The following is a 17,993-nucleotide window of genomic DNA, read 5'->3' as shown; positions in this document are numbered from 1 at the left end:
TAATCTCCTTACTCACAAGATCCTCGGCGCATCTTATGATGACTTTTGATACTCTCCCAAAGATGGAAAACAGACACTCTAATTCAGCACAGCCTTCACATTTAGAAACTGTTATTATGTTATGCCTGTGAAGACCCAGAATGTCTCCATTTCCATAAAGATCAGTGAGTCTCCTGAGTTTATAAGTAGTTCTAGATGCAGTGACAAGTATTAACTGATACAGTGACTGTATTACCACGGCCTAATGCAGTTTTAGTTACAGTGTGTGTCGTCAATTGTTGGACAAAGGCGAGTTGGCTCCAGGGGCTGAGGCTCCAGTCAGCAGTCCTGCTGTAGCACGCTACAGAGGGCTCCTAGTGACAGCCTGACATAATTGATTGTTTATCTGTCTGCAGCATGAGCAGCACTAGTCAAGAAGAAAAACCCCACACACGGACGCAGAGGCACACACATACACAGATGGACGCACGCAGGAACCCATGTTACGTAACGCCAACTTCATATCCACTTCCGCCCTCACTTCATATCCACCTCCGCCCTCACTTCATATCCACCTCCGCCCTCACTTCATCCCCACCTTACTGCCTCTGAGACCAAGGCCGGATTGGTCATCATCGGATAAGAGCGAGGTCACACACCTCATATCCCATCACACACACCTCAGGACAGCAGCCCTCTAATAACATTCAAAGGCAACTCATCTTTAGGAGTGAGGAGCACTCCCCAGACACTTTGGGGAGGGAGGAAGAGAGGAGGGCGATCTTGACCTTCAAGATCAAGGCTAAAATGATAGTCAGAGAGCAGGGGAAAGTTGGGTTGCTCCTTTCTGTCCTGACTCTATTCGACATTGACCAGCTGTGATGTTAAATAGTGACCCCCTTCACTGTCGGGTGTTTTATGTAAATACCATGTTCACTTGAACCCAGAACCTCATGATGTTACTATAGAAAATCTCTCTGGGTTTAGCCTTTTAATCCAGAATTACTGTTACTAGAGTAACTCAATTAAATAAGCGTATTCTTTCTTAATCACTATGTGGACTAGTATAGATACATGCACTTATGGAAAAACCATATAATTAGGCTACCTGTGCATTATTTCTGCTGAGGTTTGCAATCTAGTAATTGCTCGAATCCACGGAGAATAATAAAGATCCTCATATTGAATAAGTTATTCTAATGGACATGGGAGATATTACATTTTGTGTTTTCTTGAGCTGGTGCTATATTTCCTTTCTAAGCCACGTGGGGAATAGCCCATTCCCTCTGGATCCTGTTCAAACAGAAACAGATGTTTGATTGCTATTAATAATGAATAGAACCCCATAGCTACCTTAGCAAAGGGCCCCTATCGCTAACATATCACAGTGCAACAGGAATGGGCGAGATGGCATACTCTGGAAATAAACATGAATCTTGTCGGAGGCAGTGCCTTGTGTATGTGCTCTAATAAGATTGTGTCGGTTTGATTTGATTTAGCCACATATGGGTCCATCGGACAAGTTTTGAATTAAGTACAATTTAACCATAATTCATCTTTTTAATATCAGATAAGAGGTGGAGTGTGGCTCTATATGAGCGATTCTATATCATGCGCTGAGGCAATGCTTGTGAATATACACTGATAGTCCAATAACCCAGAGAGAGATTACGACAGTAATTTGACTGTACTGTAGCAGGCAGAAAGTCATTACATCAGGCCCCCTGAATACACCTCGGTTTAATCATGATGCATAACAGAGGTGTGCATGGCTCTGACTTGAAGGCATTTTAATAAGATTCTATTTAAAATACAGAGACACAACTTAATCCACTGGGCTGCAGTATTAATCTTCATTGTAAATCGGTGAAACTAATGGGTTGCAGGATAGGAGACAAATGAATAGGAGACTGCATCCGGCTCTAAGATGCATAGAAATATAACTGTGAGTGGAATGTAATTCAGGGTGTGTCTAAGGAGAACTAACACTAGAGAAAAGACTGAGTACGCAAGGTGTGTGTCTCTTCTTCACTGAATAAATAAGAGAACAAAAAAGTGTGAGATGAGTGAGAATTCTCATGATTATTCCTTCTGAAACATTCCTAAAATACCTACTGACAGCCTCACCACCTCCATTCCCATATCCTCTTCTGTTTCTTGTTCTCATCAACAAGGGGAAACCCACCAATGGCATAGTTGTGGCAGTCAGGAAATGTAAAAAATTGTCTTGGTGTGTCTTACAGACTCTTACTGCTTTAAGTCAAACCCAGAAGCTCAGAGGGGAAGGAGGGGGGGGGGGGGGAGAGCAGCGTTGCAGCAGGCCCGAATCCTTTCTCTGGCTATGTCCCAAATGCACCATATTCCCTATATAGTGCACTACTTTTGACCAGAGCCCTATGGTCCCTCCCTACGGGCCCTGGTCAAAAGTAGTGCACTATAAAGAGAATAGTGTGCCATTTGGGATGCAACCCTCTTTCTGGCACGTCTCAGCCAGGCAGGCTGCTCCTTTACTATGCATTCTACCTCCTCTTCTCTCTGTCTCCTCTCCTCCGTGCTGAGTTAGTTTGAATTAGTGGTAATTGCTTTTTTAATTACAGACGAAGAGGAAATGTTTTGTGTCCCCCTCAGAGACGACACACACAGGGATCTACTTAGCCTCATAACTCGCACTGTAATGCACTCACAGCGAACATGACGACCATGCTACATACTGTATCTATGCGTATACTATTGAGTCATCTTTACAACTGGAAGGAGACATGGGCCTGCTGTTCAGTAACAATATTAGTCATGATGTTATTTTAAATATTTGATTTCTTTTTTTATCTTTGTGATATTGTTTATTGTGAAACGTAAGACTGATTTAAAATGACTAATGGAACAATGGTGGTTCGTCAACAGTTTGTGGGTCATCAAGAAGTCAGGGCCATAATCAAATGATCTTCATTAAAGCCTGAGTGTAGTCACAAAGGTCTACTCAAGTTCAAGTAGTGTATTTGCCATTTATCTATTCAAGGTCTGCACCTACATATGACATCCATGGTAAAAACATGGACTTTAGAAGAAATTGTAAGCTTTTTAGCTGCAGTATCATTCTCTTCTGAAAACCACAAACTTTATTGATGCAAACTTAGTAAATATTTCCCAAAGTCTGTTTCTTCAACTCACTGCCTGAAACAATCTAAGGGAACACAACTCTAAGGGTAACTGGAAGTCAGGCTGAGCATGTCCCTCTACAGAAAAAGAGTGCTTGTGTCAGTAGTAACTGTGTCACCATGTGGCATTTCAATCTGGTGTGAAGAGAACTGGCTGACCTGAACATGGAGGGCTACAGTACTGCTGACAGAGAAACAGAACAGGGAAGAACAGAGGAGAAGAAAGATGAGGAATCTTGCTTGCAGTCTTTTTATATTGAACAAAAATATATATAAATATATGGAAAGTGTTGGTTCCATCTGTCATGAGCTGAAATAAAAGATCCCAGAAATGTTCCATAAGCAAAAAAAGCTTATTTATCTCAAATCTTGTGCACAAATTAGTTTACATCCGTGTTGGTGAGCATTTCCCCTTTGCCAAGATAATCCATCCACTTGACAGGTGTGGCACAGGTCACTCTAAAATGTGCAGTTTGTCACACACCACAATGCCACAGATGTCTCAAGTTGAGGGAGCATGCAATTGGCATGCTGTCTGCAGGAATGTCCACCAGAGATGTTGCCAGAGAATTTAATGTTAATTTCTCTACCATAAGCCACCTCCAACGTCGTTTTAGAGAATTTGGAGTAGAGTATGTCCAACTGGCCTCACAACTGCAGACCACTTGCAACCACGCCAGCCCAGGACGTCCACATCCGGCTTCTTCACTTGTGGGATCGTCTAAGACCAGCCACCTGGACCGCTGATGGAAATGAGGAGTATTTCTGTCTGTAATAAAGCCCTTTTGTGGGGAAAAACTCATTCTGACTGGCTGGGCCTGGCTCCCCAGTGGGTGGGCCTGGCTCCCAAGTGGGTGAGCCTATACCTTCCCAAGCCAACCCATGGCTGTGCCCCTGCCCAATCATGTGAAATCCATAGATTACGGCCTAATGAATTTATTTCAATTGACTGATTTCCTTAAAAGAACTGTAACTCAGTAAAATCGTAAAATTGTTGCATGTTATATTGTTGTTCAGTATAGATTGACTTGTCTGCCGCTTCTCCCTCCCCACTCTAACTGTCACATGCACGCCCTGCCTGCTCTAATTTGTTCAACTGATATAGCGCTTTCAAAGAATCTCAAAGCGATTCAAGTCACATGCGCCAAGTCACATGCGCCGAATACAACAGGTGTAGTAGACCTTACAGTGAAATGCTTACTTACGAGCCCMGAACCAACAATGCAGTTTCAAAAAATACAGATAAGAATAAGAGATAACAGTAACAAGTAATTAAATAGCAGCAGTCAAATAACAATAGCGAGACCATATATAGGGGGGTACCGATACATAGTCAATGTGCGGGTGCACTGGTATTTGAGGTTGTATGTACAAGTCGGAAGTTTACATACACTTAGGTTGGAGTCATTAAAACTCGTTTAACTTGTTAACAAACTATAGTTTTGGCAAGTCAGTTAGGACATCTACTTTGTGCATGGCCTACCTTCAAACTCAGTGCCTCTTTGCTTGACATCATGGGAAAATCAAAAGAAATCAGCCAAGACCTCATAAAAAATGTTTTGACCTCCACAAGTCTGGTTCATCCTAGGGAGCAATTTCCAAACGCCTGWAGGTACCACGTTCATCTGTACAAACAATAGTACRCAASTATAAACASCATGGGAYCACGCRGCCGTCATAYCGCTCAGGAAGGAGACGCGTTCTGTCTMCTAGAAATGAGCGTACTTTGCTGCGAAAAGTGCAAATCAATCCCAGAACAACAGCAAAGGACCTTGTGAAGATGATGAAGGAAACAGGTACAAAAGTATCTATATCCACAGTAAAACAAGTTCTATATCGACATAACCTGAAAGGCCGCTCCGCAAGGAAGAAGCCACTGCTCCAAAACCGCCATAAAAAGGCCAGACTACGGTTTGCAACTGCACATGGGGACAAAGATGGTACTATTTGGAGAAATGTCCTCTGGTCTGATGAAACAAAAATATAACTTTTTGGCCATAATGACCATCTTTATGTTTGGAGGAAAAAGGGGGAAGCTTGCAAGCCGAAGAGCACCATCCCAACCGTGAAGCACGGGGGTGGCAGCATCATGTTGTGGGGGTGCTTTGCTGCAGGAGGGACTGGTGCACTTCACAAAATAGATGGCATCATGAGGATGGAAAATGATGTGGATATATTGAAGCAACATCTCAAGACATCAGTCAAGGAGTTAAAGCCTGGTCGCGATGGGTCTTCCAAATGGACAACGACCCCAAGCATACTTCCAAAGTTGTGGCAAAATGGCTTAAGGACAACAAAGTCAAGGTATTGGAGTGGCCATCACAAAGCCCTGACCTCAATCCCATAGAACATTTGTGGGCAGAACTGAAAAAAGTGCGAGCAAGGAGGCCTACAAACCTGACTCAGTTACACCAGCTCTGTCAGGAAGAATAGGCCAAAATTCACCCAACTTATTGTGGGAAGCTTGATGAAGGCTCCCGAAACATTTGACCCAAGTCATACAATTTAAAGGCAATGCTACCAAATACTAATTGAGTGTATGTAAACTTCTGACCCACTGGGAATGTGATGAAAGAAGTAAAAGCTGAAATAAATCATTCTCTCTACTATTATTCTGACATTTCACATTCTTAAAATAAAGTGGTGATCCTAACTGACAGGGAATTTTTACCAGGATTAAATGTCAGGAATTGTGAATCTGAGTTTAAATGTATTTGGCTAAGATGTATGTAAACTTCCGACTTCAATTGTACATGGCTATGCAGTGTTTGAAGTGTTTTCATCACATGATGATAGTTCTGGAACTGTTTTAAAAAGGCTCACAAGCATGAGTCACAATTGTGCGCACATACTGACACACACACACACACAAACGCTGACGCACACACTGAGCACAGCTAAGTTGCCTCATTAAATAATATCCCTTCCAATAACTTCTGTTGAAAAGGCTCCCCTCTGCAGCTTTCAACGGTTTAGTCTGAAGTCATAAACATGAAACAAGTACAGTATGCTGCCCTACCAAGCAAAAAGGCAGTAACTGCTCATAGCGTGGAACTAAGAAAAATGGCTTTTATTAACGTGGTTTCACAATAACTTTATGCAGTTACTGCTGACATGACCCCCATTTTCTCCAAGAAACAATAGTGGAAGGACACTTGTCCACATGATTAAGCATGTATTTAATGTAGCAAAAATGACATTAACTAATTTTCGACCAAATTAGCAGTTACTGCCTTTTTGCTTGGTAGGGCAGTATGGGTCTCTCCTGATAGCAGCTATAAGAGTCTGCCAGAAGAAAGGACTCACCCGTGCAGCAGTAGTCATCGATCCTGATGTAACCCGTGTGGCAGACACACATGAAGGAGCCGGGGGTGTTGACACACATGGTGTTCTCCCTGCAGTAGTGCTTCCCCTCTGCACACTCATCAATATCTGGGGAGAGGTGTAAAGACGGGACAGCTGGTCATGCATGGCCAACCCTAGGATCCTCTAACTGGTGCTCTACTAAAGACAAGGGCCCCAGATCAGCTTTAAGTCCTCATACAAAGCTAGGGAAGGAGGGAGAGCTCAAGTGTAGTTTTTCTTCATCAGTGGAGACCCTGGGGAGATGGAGGGGGACACTGGAGGCTGTGCTTCTAGATCTTCCATGTACTCAAAGAACAACATCCTTTACTCATACTTTAGATTAGGGATGGGCAACATTGATGGGGTGGTGGCCATCAAAAATCTTGAAGGGCGGCAGTTGCTCGCAGGTCTGCGTACCCCTCCCCCACCACCACATTGCAAGCAAAACATTTTAGCAGCCCACTTTTGACAGAAGATACATTTTTTACATTTTAGAGTTAATTTCGTGCAATTCTACACATTTTGCCATGGGGCGAAGAGAAAATGTTGCTGTTTAACAGCTAATTTCCTGCAATTCTACATATTTTCCAATAGGGTGGAGAGAAATGTTTGCAGGTTTTAATATGATATCTGAGTGAGATATATTTTTGATTGAGGGCCTTCAAAAGGAGGGCCAGTTGCCTATCCCTGCTGTTGTACTGGAGAAGCCAAGTAGTCAAGTAGTCAACTTCACAGAACTGTCTATATATTTTCTTTATGCATAATGACTCACCACAAGGCAGTAGATTCAATCTTTTATAAATGTATTCCTAATCCCATTAGCTAATATAATAATTAGGGGGTGCTTATATAGTCCTGTTTCACTGTATGTACAAGTGGGTAACCTGTACATGTGTGAGGTGTGAAATGGGTTTGCATCCCCCTGAGAGACCCTTGGAGAGTGGTCACAGCAACTCTTTGTGAAGTACACAAACAAAATAACCTATCAAAAGCATTATACACAACATGCAGAATCTCACTGCTGGGGTAAATAAAATGCTCATATTGTGATTCAACACAGTGCAATGCAAACAGAGCTCAACCAACAACCAGTGATCTACTGTATACAGTGCAGTCGAAAAGTACTCAGACCCCTTTACTTTTTCCACATTCAACAAAGTACTGAGTAAATGGTCTGAATGATTATGTAAATGTGAAATTTGTTTTTGCTTTGTCATTTTAGGTTATTGTGTGTAGAAAATGTTGTTATATTACAGCCTTATTCTAAAATGTATAAATTATTTTTTCCCCCTCATCAATCTACACACAATAACCTATAATGACAAAGCAAAACAAATATCACATTTACATAAGCATTCAGACCATTTACTCAGTACTTTGTTGAAGCACCTTCGGTGAACAGAGCTGCAGTATATAGATAGGCTATTCTGTTTGGAGAGTTTTCAGACATTTCTGTCTTTCAGACAATTCAGTAGGTGCCACCGCTTTCCGTATGAATTATGTTTTTTAATGATTCTACGTATTACAATAAAAAAATAGGTCCTCAATAGGTTTCTCTCTAGGCAGCACTCCACTTACTGTGATGATACATGTTAATTGTCTATGTATTTGTGATGGAAAATGCTGTTGGTGCTTTTCTATTTACCAATTTCTATGTTCTATGTTTGTGCTTTTCTATAAACCAATTTCTGTGTTTATGCAAGTGACTGATTGAACGAATCCTCACTATCAGTGTCTGCAATTTGTCAGTACACGCAGAGCCTTGTTTAGAGATATCTCAGTTTTAAGGTCTCCGCTTAGAGAGAAGAAGCCTTGTGAGGTATTGGTCTGTCACATGCATGACCCAGTATTGGTCGGTCACATGAAGGAAGCAAACATGAATGATTAATTCATTATGAAAGGGAAAGGGGGATACCTAGTCAGTTGTACAACTGAATGCCTTTAACTGAAATGTGTCTTCAGCATTTAACCCAACCCCTCTGAATCAGAGAGGTGCGGGGGGCTGCCATAATCGACATCCACGTCTTCGGCGCTCGGGGAACAGTGAATAAGCTAAATCATGCAAATATGACTTGTCAGTATATAAGGGAACTAACGGGACTGCCCCGTTCGAGCTTCTGACAGACGTTCACTTTGGGGAATTAACTTTGTTGGAACCTCTCAAGCATGCTGACAATAAACAATGATWAATTTAAGATTGACTTTGAGTGTTCCTGTGTAATAATTTCCACAATATATTGCTTAGGTCGAAGGAGGCAGAGCATGGTATATTAGGAGGGAGAGTAAATGCAACTCCATTTCCTTCATTCAGCAGAGTCTGCAGCTGTAATTGATAGAGGAAAAAATAGCTGGCTCCTTTATGTTAAAATCCCAAGAGTCTCCGATTATTTTCAAGCTACATGTTATAATCACTCTACGCAAACAGGCCTCTCAGTAAACAACTAGGAAGCCATTAGTATCTCTTCAGAACAATTGCCTAAACATTGGTGGGGAGATTATATGCTTTGTTGCTTGTGTTTTAATGGGCGAGAGACAATGCTCAACATCTTTTCATCTCTTTCAAAAACCAGGCAATGAGTAATCTTTAAAAAGACCAAAACAAACATGGAAAAGCATCTCAAACTGTTTTGGAAAGCGAAACAATTAACACAATGGAGTGAAAAGAAGCACATTAGGATGCAACAACAATTCTGTCTCAATTCTGTTTAAAAAGCAGTACAGCCATTGTCTCTTTTCAAAGCAACAACCAGAAGTGATAAATCATAGCGAGAATGAAGTGAGAGGAATCATCCCACTACAGTACCTGAGTTTAGAATAATGGACTGGTATGAATGAACTCTGCAGACACTGAGGAATGCACTGTGTGTGTGTGTGTATGTGTGTGTGTGTGTGTGTGTGTGTTTGTGCACGTGCGTGCGTGTGTGTCATGACAAGCTAGATGAATGCTAATGTATTTTACGGAAAAAACTCCTTGCTATGCTATCAAGCATGTAAGGAAATGATGGGGGATTTGTCTGAGGGAGTGAGTGGGCTTTACGCTCCTTCACGGCACTCATTAATCTTGAGGAATCTTGCCTCTTTGAATGAATCAATGAATCACCATCATCTATCATCCTTCTCTCTGAATAACAGGTGCTAGTAGTTGTAGCTGTCTCTAATGCTGCCTGACAAACACAGGGGAAGTGTCTCTGGTGATGAAGGACACAGTAGGAGCGCGGTTGCTGTCATATGCTGTTGCTATTTACAGACTGGCCTGGTTTTCAGCACCACAGGGTGTTTGTCAGCAGTCTTGGCGTTTGCACGCTGTGTGGGTCAGGCTCATCCCAGCAGTGATTGCGTTGGGGAGTGAGCTGTGCTCCTCAGTCAACACCAATTAGCCTCCCTCCACCTTGTGACATTAAAACACGCTGCAAAATACACCGGCCAGGTCACAATGCACTGGATGGTACACAACATAGTCCCTCTGAATAGTAATCATACACTAGATAAATCTCTTGTGAGGTTTGCAATGTGCAAATGCCGATAGTTGACTAAATTACTGTGTACTTCAAAATAGAGACGCATTTCAAATTGTCCTTTTGAGGTATAAAAAGAAAAGTGATACTACAGTAATTTTCAGAGACCCAGAAAATAATGATTTCCGTAAGAGGAAAACCTACACGATCTGCCCCTTGCCTTTTCTCCTGTGGTAAAAATACTAATAATGAGACTAGCTTCAACCTTTAGAGCGCTTTACTGATGCCTCAATTTAGAGCCAATCACACAGTCCATCACATAGCCACAGCAGCTTGGCTCTTACTCTAACAGTTATGTTTAATACACCAACACATGGAGCTGTGTTGGAAAATACAAATCAAAATTGGTCATATGCGCCAAATTTCACTTTACCTTGAAATGCTTACTTACGAGCCCATTCCCAACAATGCAGAGTTGAAAAATATTTGCAAAATAAAAAATATTCATAAAAGGAAATAGTATGAATAAAATAACAATGCGATACAAGGAGTACTGGTAACGAGTCAATGTGCAGGGGTACGAGGTAGTTGAGGTAATATGTACATGTAAGTAAGGGTAAAAGTGACTAGGCAATCAGGATAGATAAACAGAGTAGCAGCAACATATGTGAAGAGTGTGAAAGTGTGTCTATGTGTGTGTGTGTGTGGCGTCAATATGCATGTGTGTGTGTGTGTGTGTGTTTGTGAGCGTATGTAGTGTGTGTGTTGAAATGTTCAGTGTAGTATGTGTGAGTGTGTGGGTAGAGTGTAGAGTGCTCATACAGTCAGTGCAAACAAAATAAAAATCATAATAATAATAAAAGGAGTCAATGTAAATAGTCTGGGTAGMAATTKGATTAACTGTTCAGCAGTCTTATGGCTTGGGGGTAAAAGCTGTTCAGGAGCCTTCTTAATGGCTGCCTTCTGAGGGACTGAGACTACATCCAAAATGGTACCCTATTCCCTATGTAGTGCACTACTTTTGCACAGGTGCCATAGGGCTCTGGTCAAAAGTAGTGCACTACATAGGGAACACGGGTGCCATTTGGGACACAACCCTTAGAGATGGGTTCTGGTGCTTTTCTGTCTGAGAGAACAGCACTTTATCTATCTCACAGAGCAGAGAGAGGCTGGGAGAGGAGTGCATCTGCCCCCCTTTGTCTCTGCTACCACTGCTTCTATGAAACATTTACACAGGAGTGATCTCATATGCTATTTTCAGCACATCAGTGACCTAGGACTGTTTTAAAGAGCTAACGTTAGTGTCTGTCTTTTCCTCCAGACAGAGATATACCTAGTCCTATCTGACTCCTGCCTGATGGGTGCAGGGAACTGTATTGGGGTATTTTGTATGTACTTTATGTACATTGTGTGCAGCAAGACTGTCTATCAGAGTCCATCTCATCTCTTCTGCGATCTGATAATGAAGCTGACAAACATTTGGAACCTGCCAATTTCAATGTCTGTGTGCATCTGTCTACTGACGTATACCAACCCTCAACAGCAAAATGGCATAACTACCTTTGTCCAGACTATTATCTGAACAACAACATTCTCTCATACACCTGTGTGATCCTCAAAACAACTACAGTGTATGTTGACGGGTCCACTTATTTTAGCAGGGCACATTACTCAAAATGTAAGTGATTTCCAGAAACACCCTCAAAAATACATTTATTTTGTGAGAGTTACAGTCAATTTGGTCCCTACGCAATTTCAGATGCAAATGCAGTTTTCAGATCACACCCCTATTCAATTTCATACAGAGACCGGGTCACTCTCGAGGTGAGTGGGCCGGTCCATGCATCCATAGCTAAGTCTATGAATGTAAGAGTGATTACATTCTTCCAGCCGCATCCCTCAGCTTTTTACCGAAACAATGGCAGGGAAAACGCTTTGTTGTCGTTTTAACAGCTGATTGCCCCTTTGATGGAATGGCTGTTCTGAGTCATTCAGTGAACAACTGAATACAGTCATGAATATGGTCAATTTCCAAACATACTACAACATCATGATAAAGCTAAATAAAAACACACAAAAAACTAATATGGCTAAATTCGAAACTGAAATATGCACACCTAATTTGAACCTTCAGGTTCATAACACAATAGGTGTGCAAAAACACTGGACACGTCTTCTTCACAGATTTTGCAAAGCCTTTAGCAAAACTCTTCCCTCCAACATATAGTGGGTTAAGCTGCCTGTAGTGCTGCATGTACACAGCGGAGGGAGGTCACAGTCTATTTCAGTGCGTGGAGGTGGTGCCGTGTGGCAAGAGCTTAACCTGAAGCCCAGAGACCATACACTCCATTAATTTGAGACTGGGGGCTGATGGCATCTTCAATTATGCAGATTCCCAGAGATAGTGTAATTACCTGACCAACTGGTCATATTCAGCATATTAAAACAGACTGACATGAGGTCAGGAATAACTGTTCTCTTTCTCACACACATGCCTTTCCCTCCTTGGATATCTCTGTCAGCGCCAATGAACATGTAGCCAAAGACATCCCACTGATCTTGGTGAAGGTGAGAAGTTGGAGGGAATTTGTCAGCTTGCTAAAAGTAGGGCATGTATGCACACAGTCACGGAGTGAGGCAGTGAGGAAGAAAGCGATATGGAGCCAAGATTTAATGGCTTATTTGCACTAGTCATCAACGTCATGTTTAGATTTAGCTCCCGGAATCCCACATGTATTACTATGAGTTGGGGTAAACACTGTAGATGTTAAAGCATGACATCACTGCAGATGAAGCAGTCATCTCGTCTTTGATCATCCCAGGAAGATTCCGTATAGTAAGAAGCATACATGTACTGTATGTATGTGGGTAGTTCAACAGAGGAAGGGGAGGAGGGGCAAAGACATCTATATTCACAGTGTGTTATATAGCATTTACGAGCATGTATTTTAGCAGGCAACCCATGTGAAATTATAATGCCCTTGATGTATTAACACGTTTTCCAATCTTCAAAAGTGAAGGGCCAAATCACCTCGCTTTGTGCACAGGGGCATTGCCATGCTGAAACAGGAAAGGAATTCCCAAAAATGTTGCCAAAAGTTGGAAGCACAGAATTGTCTAGAATTTCCCTTCACTAGAACTAAGGGGCCTAGCCCGGACCATGAATAACCAGACCATTATTCCTCATCCATCAAACTTTACAGTTTGCACTATGCATTGGGGCAGGTAGCGTTCTCCTGGCATCTGCCAAACCCAGATTCATCCGTTGGACTGGCAGATGGTGAAGCGTGATTCATCACTCCAGAGAACGCTTTTCCACTGCTCTAGAATCCAATGGCGGCGAGCTTTACACCACTCCAGCCGACGCTTGGCATTATGATCTTAGGCTTGTGTGTGGCTGCTCAGCCATGGAAACCCATTTCATGAAGCTTCCAACKAACAGTTCTTGTGCTGATGTTGCTTCCAGAGGCAGTTTGGAACTCGGTAGTGAGTGTTGCAACCGAGGACAGACAATTTTTACGCGCTACAGCACTCGGCGGTACCATTCTGTGAGCTTGTGTGGCCTACCACTTCGCGGCTGAGCAGTTGTTGTTCCTAGACGTTTCCACTTCACAATAACAGCACTTACAGTTGACCGGGGAAGCTCTAGCAGGGCAGATATTTGACGAACTGACTTGTTGGAAAGGTGGCATCCTATGACGGTGCCACGTTGAAAGTCACTGAGCTCTTCAGTACAGGCTATTCTACTGTCAATGTTTGTCTATGGAGATTGCATGGCTGTGTGATCGATTTTATACACCTGTTAGCAACGGTTGTGGYTGAAATAGCCGAATACACTCATGTGAAGGGGTGTCCATATACTTTTRTATATATAGTGTAACACTACTTACATGACAGCACTACTTATGAGCATCTCTGCTCATAAAATAGCACTGATGTATTCTTGACAGTGATACAATAAACACAGCTAGGGAGCGTTCTGTATTTTCATACCAATAGACAGTAGAGACTAACCACAAGCAGACAAAGGGACAAGAGTGGTGTGAGAATGTCAGTGAAAGTAAGTCCCTGGATCAGACACTGTACGTATGTCTAATACCTCCACACAAATCACAGCAGAGAGTCTGTTTAACAGTATGTCATCTCTCAAAGTGTTGAAAGATGTAGTTATGTTGCAAAATAAGAATTATGCTGTTACAAGTACCTCACAGTTCAACCAAAGTGCACAAAAGGAAAAGCAAACTGGATCTACAAAATAAATTATCCTGGAGGAAAACAGTAGATCAATGGAAGGCGTTTGTTATCAATTCTATTATTATTTTATTAGAATCCTTTATGTACCTTCACAGTATGCGTTGTCATCTCGGAGCGGGCGGAAGCCGTCCTTGCAGCTGCAGCAGGCCCCAGCCTCCAAGTTGATACAGTCAGAGTGTTCCACACAGCCGTGGCCCTCCGCACAGAAGTCGTGACCTAGGGCACAGAGGTCAGAGGTTACCATAGAGATAGATAGAAGACTCATCATGGATATAAGCCGTTTTAGCATGGACATTGCCATTGATAGCTTCCACCATTTTAAAGCAGTCAACTGGGTGGGGATTCCTATGACTTGGGAGCAATCAGCCAATGAAGAAGAAGAAGAAAATGGACTACTTTAAAATGGAGATAGTCTCAATGGCGCTGCCCATGCTGTAACAGATGCTATAACGATACAGATACAAAGATTAATCCTCTATCCATCTCTATGGAGGTTACACACAGGTCACTCCTCTCAGACTGGGTCTAAAAGTCCAGGTGGGTTTCTTGCAATGATTCCAGTCATGATTTGCAGATTATTTTAAGGTTTACATCTGTACAGTAGAATATAGGTAGGTGAATGTATTTTCCAATACCTCTGCAGACTTTGCAGCACCTGTCGGTGAGGGTGACCTGCTCGGACTCTGGACAGTTGAGTTCAGGACAGGGGCTAGTCATGACGACCCGATGCATGGTCCTCTCCTAGTAACAGGGAACCAATGAGAAACAATATGAGACACAACCCAATGGAGGGTTAGATTAGCTCAGCTGCTAGTTTCCCACAGATTTGATAAGGCTTGAATTTAATTAGAGGCAGTAAGCCATCCATTGTGTGCCTCCTTCCTCACTGTGCACATTTTCCCAACTAAAGTGACATAATGGGTCAATAGCAGTAAGGTCTACATATTTCAGGTTAGTTTTTAGCGATGTAGTAAACTCTGCACGTTGATTCTCTTACCTATAGATGGATTGGCTGACAACGTCACGAAAATTATGCACTTGCATCGATGAGGTAGAAGGCCGTGTGACGTTATGATTCTGAATGGTCAGATAGCTAGAAACAATGACAAGAAGCTGCCATGTGGAGAATTGTAGGTGTCTCATTTCAGCTCGTTGTAGCTTGTTATTGATGTCATGTCTTGACTCATGTCATGTCTATGCTAATAAGGCAAAAATTCCCTAGCTAGCTAACCAACAACTGTAACTATGCATTTGAGCAACAACAGGTGCTCATTGTGCAAAAGTATTTATGCTGTTAATCAACATTTGGAGAGGAAATATAGCTTATAAGCCAACCCTTACTGTTTTGCCCCATAGATGTGCACGAGTCGGTTTTGATGCTAAACAACCAACCCGTCTTTTAAGATTCATGATGAGTATGAGCATGATATCCAATTGAACAGAGCTCATTGGATAGGATATGAAACCAGTTTATTTGTCCCAAATTGTGTGTTTAGACAGTAACGTTATAAGGGGGCTCCCTCTCCCACCATCTCTTCAACAGCTCCGCTCCTCTCCACTCTGTCTACCTGACTGATGCCAATTCATGATCATTAACACACAACCAGAGAAAACCAACCTAATAAACCAACTTAGAACTAATCTCTGACTAGCTACGTTCCACACAACTCAGTCAAAATAGAGATAAATCTAATAGTTGTCTCTATGTTAGTCACCCTCTCCCCAGAAACCTCCTTCAACCAGCAGCAGTCAGACATGAGATCAGAGACACAAGACATGACAGGCAGCTGTCACCAGTAGCCAGATGGCCACCTGTCTGAGACTGGAGGACCAGGATGACTATTGCCATCACCCGGTCCTTTCATCTGCAGCTGATGTCTGGTTCTGCAGCTTCTGTCTGTTGCTTGTGTCTATGTCTGTGTCTGTCTGAGTCTGTATCTTTCTGTTTGTATCTTTGTCTATTGTATGTCTATATCTGAGTCTGTCTGTCTGTAGCTGTATCTTTATCCATGTCTGTATCTGTGCTGTCAGAAAGCAGGGGCTGTCAGTGGGCCAGGTGAGTGACCTAACCATACACTCTTAGAAAAAAAGGGTTCTTTGTGGAGCGATAGGGTTCTACCAAGAATTGTTTTGATCAGAAAAATGTATCTGGAAGAGAAGGGTTCTTTTTTTAAGGCAAAAGGTTCTACCTAGAACCTTTAACATCATAGTAAACTTTTTTGGAAGAAAGGGTTCTTTGATGATTCTTTGGAAGGCAAGAAGGGTTCTACATTGAACCATATATAATATTTCCCAGCATGCTCTATTGCAGGGAGATTTTCAGAATTGGTTGTTTTACTGTAATATTTGTTTGTGCATGTACATTGATTGGTTGATACATTKTATGCTACACAGTGATTAATAACATACGGTTTTCTAAACTAATCCAATCTGTTGGATTTATTACACCCGTTACTGGCTGTTTCAGTTTAGATGATTGTAGGTCGTCTCAGTATTTAATCTTTCCTACCCTGGCAGTCACCCTGAATGCAGGTTGCGGGTGATTAACAATTCCACTTCTTGGATATCCTAACTCGATTTCAATAGAATTACACATCACTTTTGCAAGCCAGCATTATGTAACTTTCAGGCCTGATGTGGCCTGTCAACCAGGAGATTCCTAATTCCTAACCTCAAGATATGTAATGTATTATCATAAATTATACATGTTAAAGGCTAATAACGCTGGTGGAACCGTTCATAGAGGGTTCTAGGAAGAACCCACCAAAGATAAAAGGGTTCTCGGTAGAACCCTTCATAGACGGTATTAGGAAGAACCTTTAGATGATAAAATGGTTCTTGGTAAAAACCCTTCATAGAGGGTTCTAGGCAAAACCATTCATAGAGGGTTCTAGGTAGAACCCTATGCAAAGGGTTCTACACAGAACCAAAAAGGGTTCCCCTATGGGGACAACCCGAAGAACCCTGTATGGTTGTACAGTACCTAGCACCTTTTTTTTYCTAAGAGTGTACATCCATCAGTCTCAAATCAAATCTTAATTGTCACATGCTTCGTAAACAACAGGTGTAGACTAACAGTGAAATGTTTACTTACGTGCACTTCCCAACAATGCAGAATATAGGTATTTTTTAAATAAAATCTATAGGGTCATGCATGAATCCACAGGAGATCTATTTGATTAGGATGGATCAAAACACTGGAGTGATTGACATGCTGTGACAGTTTGGTACCCTTATGGAAACTCAATTACTCAGTTCTGCCCATTTACATTCCCCTTAGAGAGCAATAGAAAAAATGGAGAGTTGACAACCAACGGATCAATTCATTTAGCTGATGTTGACGGCCCACCACAGTCTCTCATTCAGGCTTGATTTAGCCCCTGGCCTGAGGAGCGCAGCTCCAGTCTGGAATCAGTATTTAATGAGGCTGTCATACACATCAAGATGAAAATGGAAACACTGAAATACACTTCTAGCGCTTGTTTGCTTGAATTATTGTATTTTTTCAGAAGAGTTGAAGGAGTTTTAAGCAAGCAGTACTGCAGAAAAACAGTTGTATGTTTTCATTAGGGCTGCCGTGTTACTCACCCTGCACTCAGACAGCTGGCATCTGCCAGAGTTATAATGCACCGCTTTCTGATCTCCCTCCACCAACTCTTCTTCTCCGAAATGGCATACAGCTGGAAATAGACACATGCCACGGACACACACGCATGCACACATGTACGCACACACACACACACACACACACACACACACACACACACACACACACACACACACACACACACACACACACACACAC

At 42.1% G+C, this 17,993-nt stretch overlaps 1 protein-coding gene across 1 annotated transcript in view; it reads right to left on the bottom strand.

The window, feature by feature from the left end:
- LOC111952863 (protein kinase C-binding protein NELL2a-like) overlaps positions 1-17,993 on the bottom strand; it is a 94,330-nt gene that overhangs the window by 40,977 nt on the left and 35,360 nt on the right. The window contains exons 10-13 of the mRNA XM_023971821.2: positions 17,777-17,868; positions 14,824-14,929; positions 14,276-14,404; positions 6,441-6,566 (exon numbers count right to left, since the gene is read on the bottom strand). Of these exons, the coding sequence (XP_023827589.1) occupies positions 6,441-6,566; positions 14,276-14,404; positions 14,824-14,929; positions 17,777-17,868 (453 nt within the window). The remainder of the gene's footprint in view (positions 1-6,440; positions 6,567-14,275; positions 14,405-14,823; positions 14,930-17,776; positions 17,869-17,993) is intronic.

Source organism: Salvelinus sp. IW2-2015, linkage group LG26 (genome assembly GCF_002910315.2).
Source record: "Salvelinus sp. IW2-2015 linkage group LG26, ASM291031v2, whole genome shotgun sequence".
Taxonomy (NCBI): domain Eukaryota; kingdom Metazoa; phylum Chordata; class Actinopteri; order Salmoniformes; family Salmonidae; genus Salvelinus; species Salvelinus sp. IW2-2015.
Note: the sequence above shows the minus strand (reverse complement) of the source record. Positions and strands in the feature narration are given on the sequence as shown.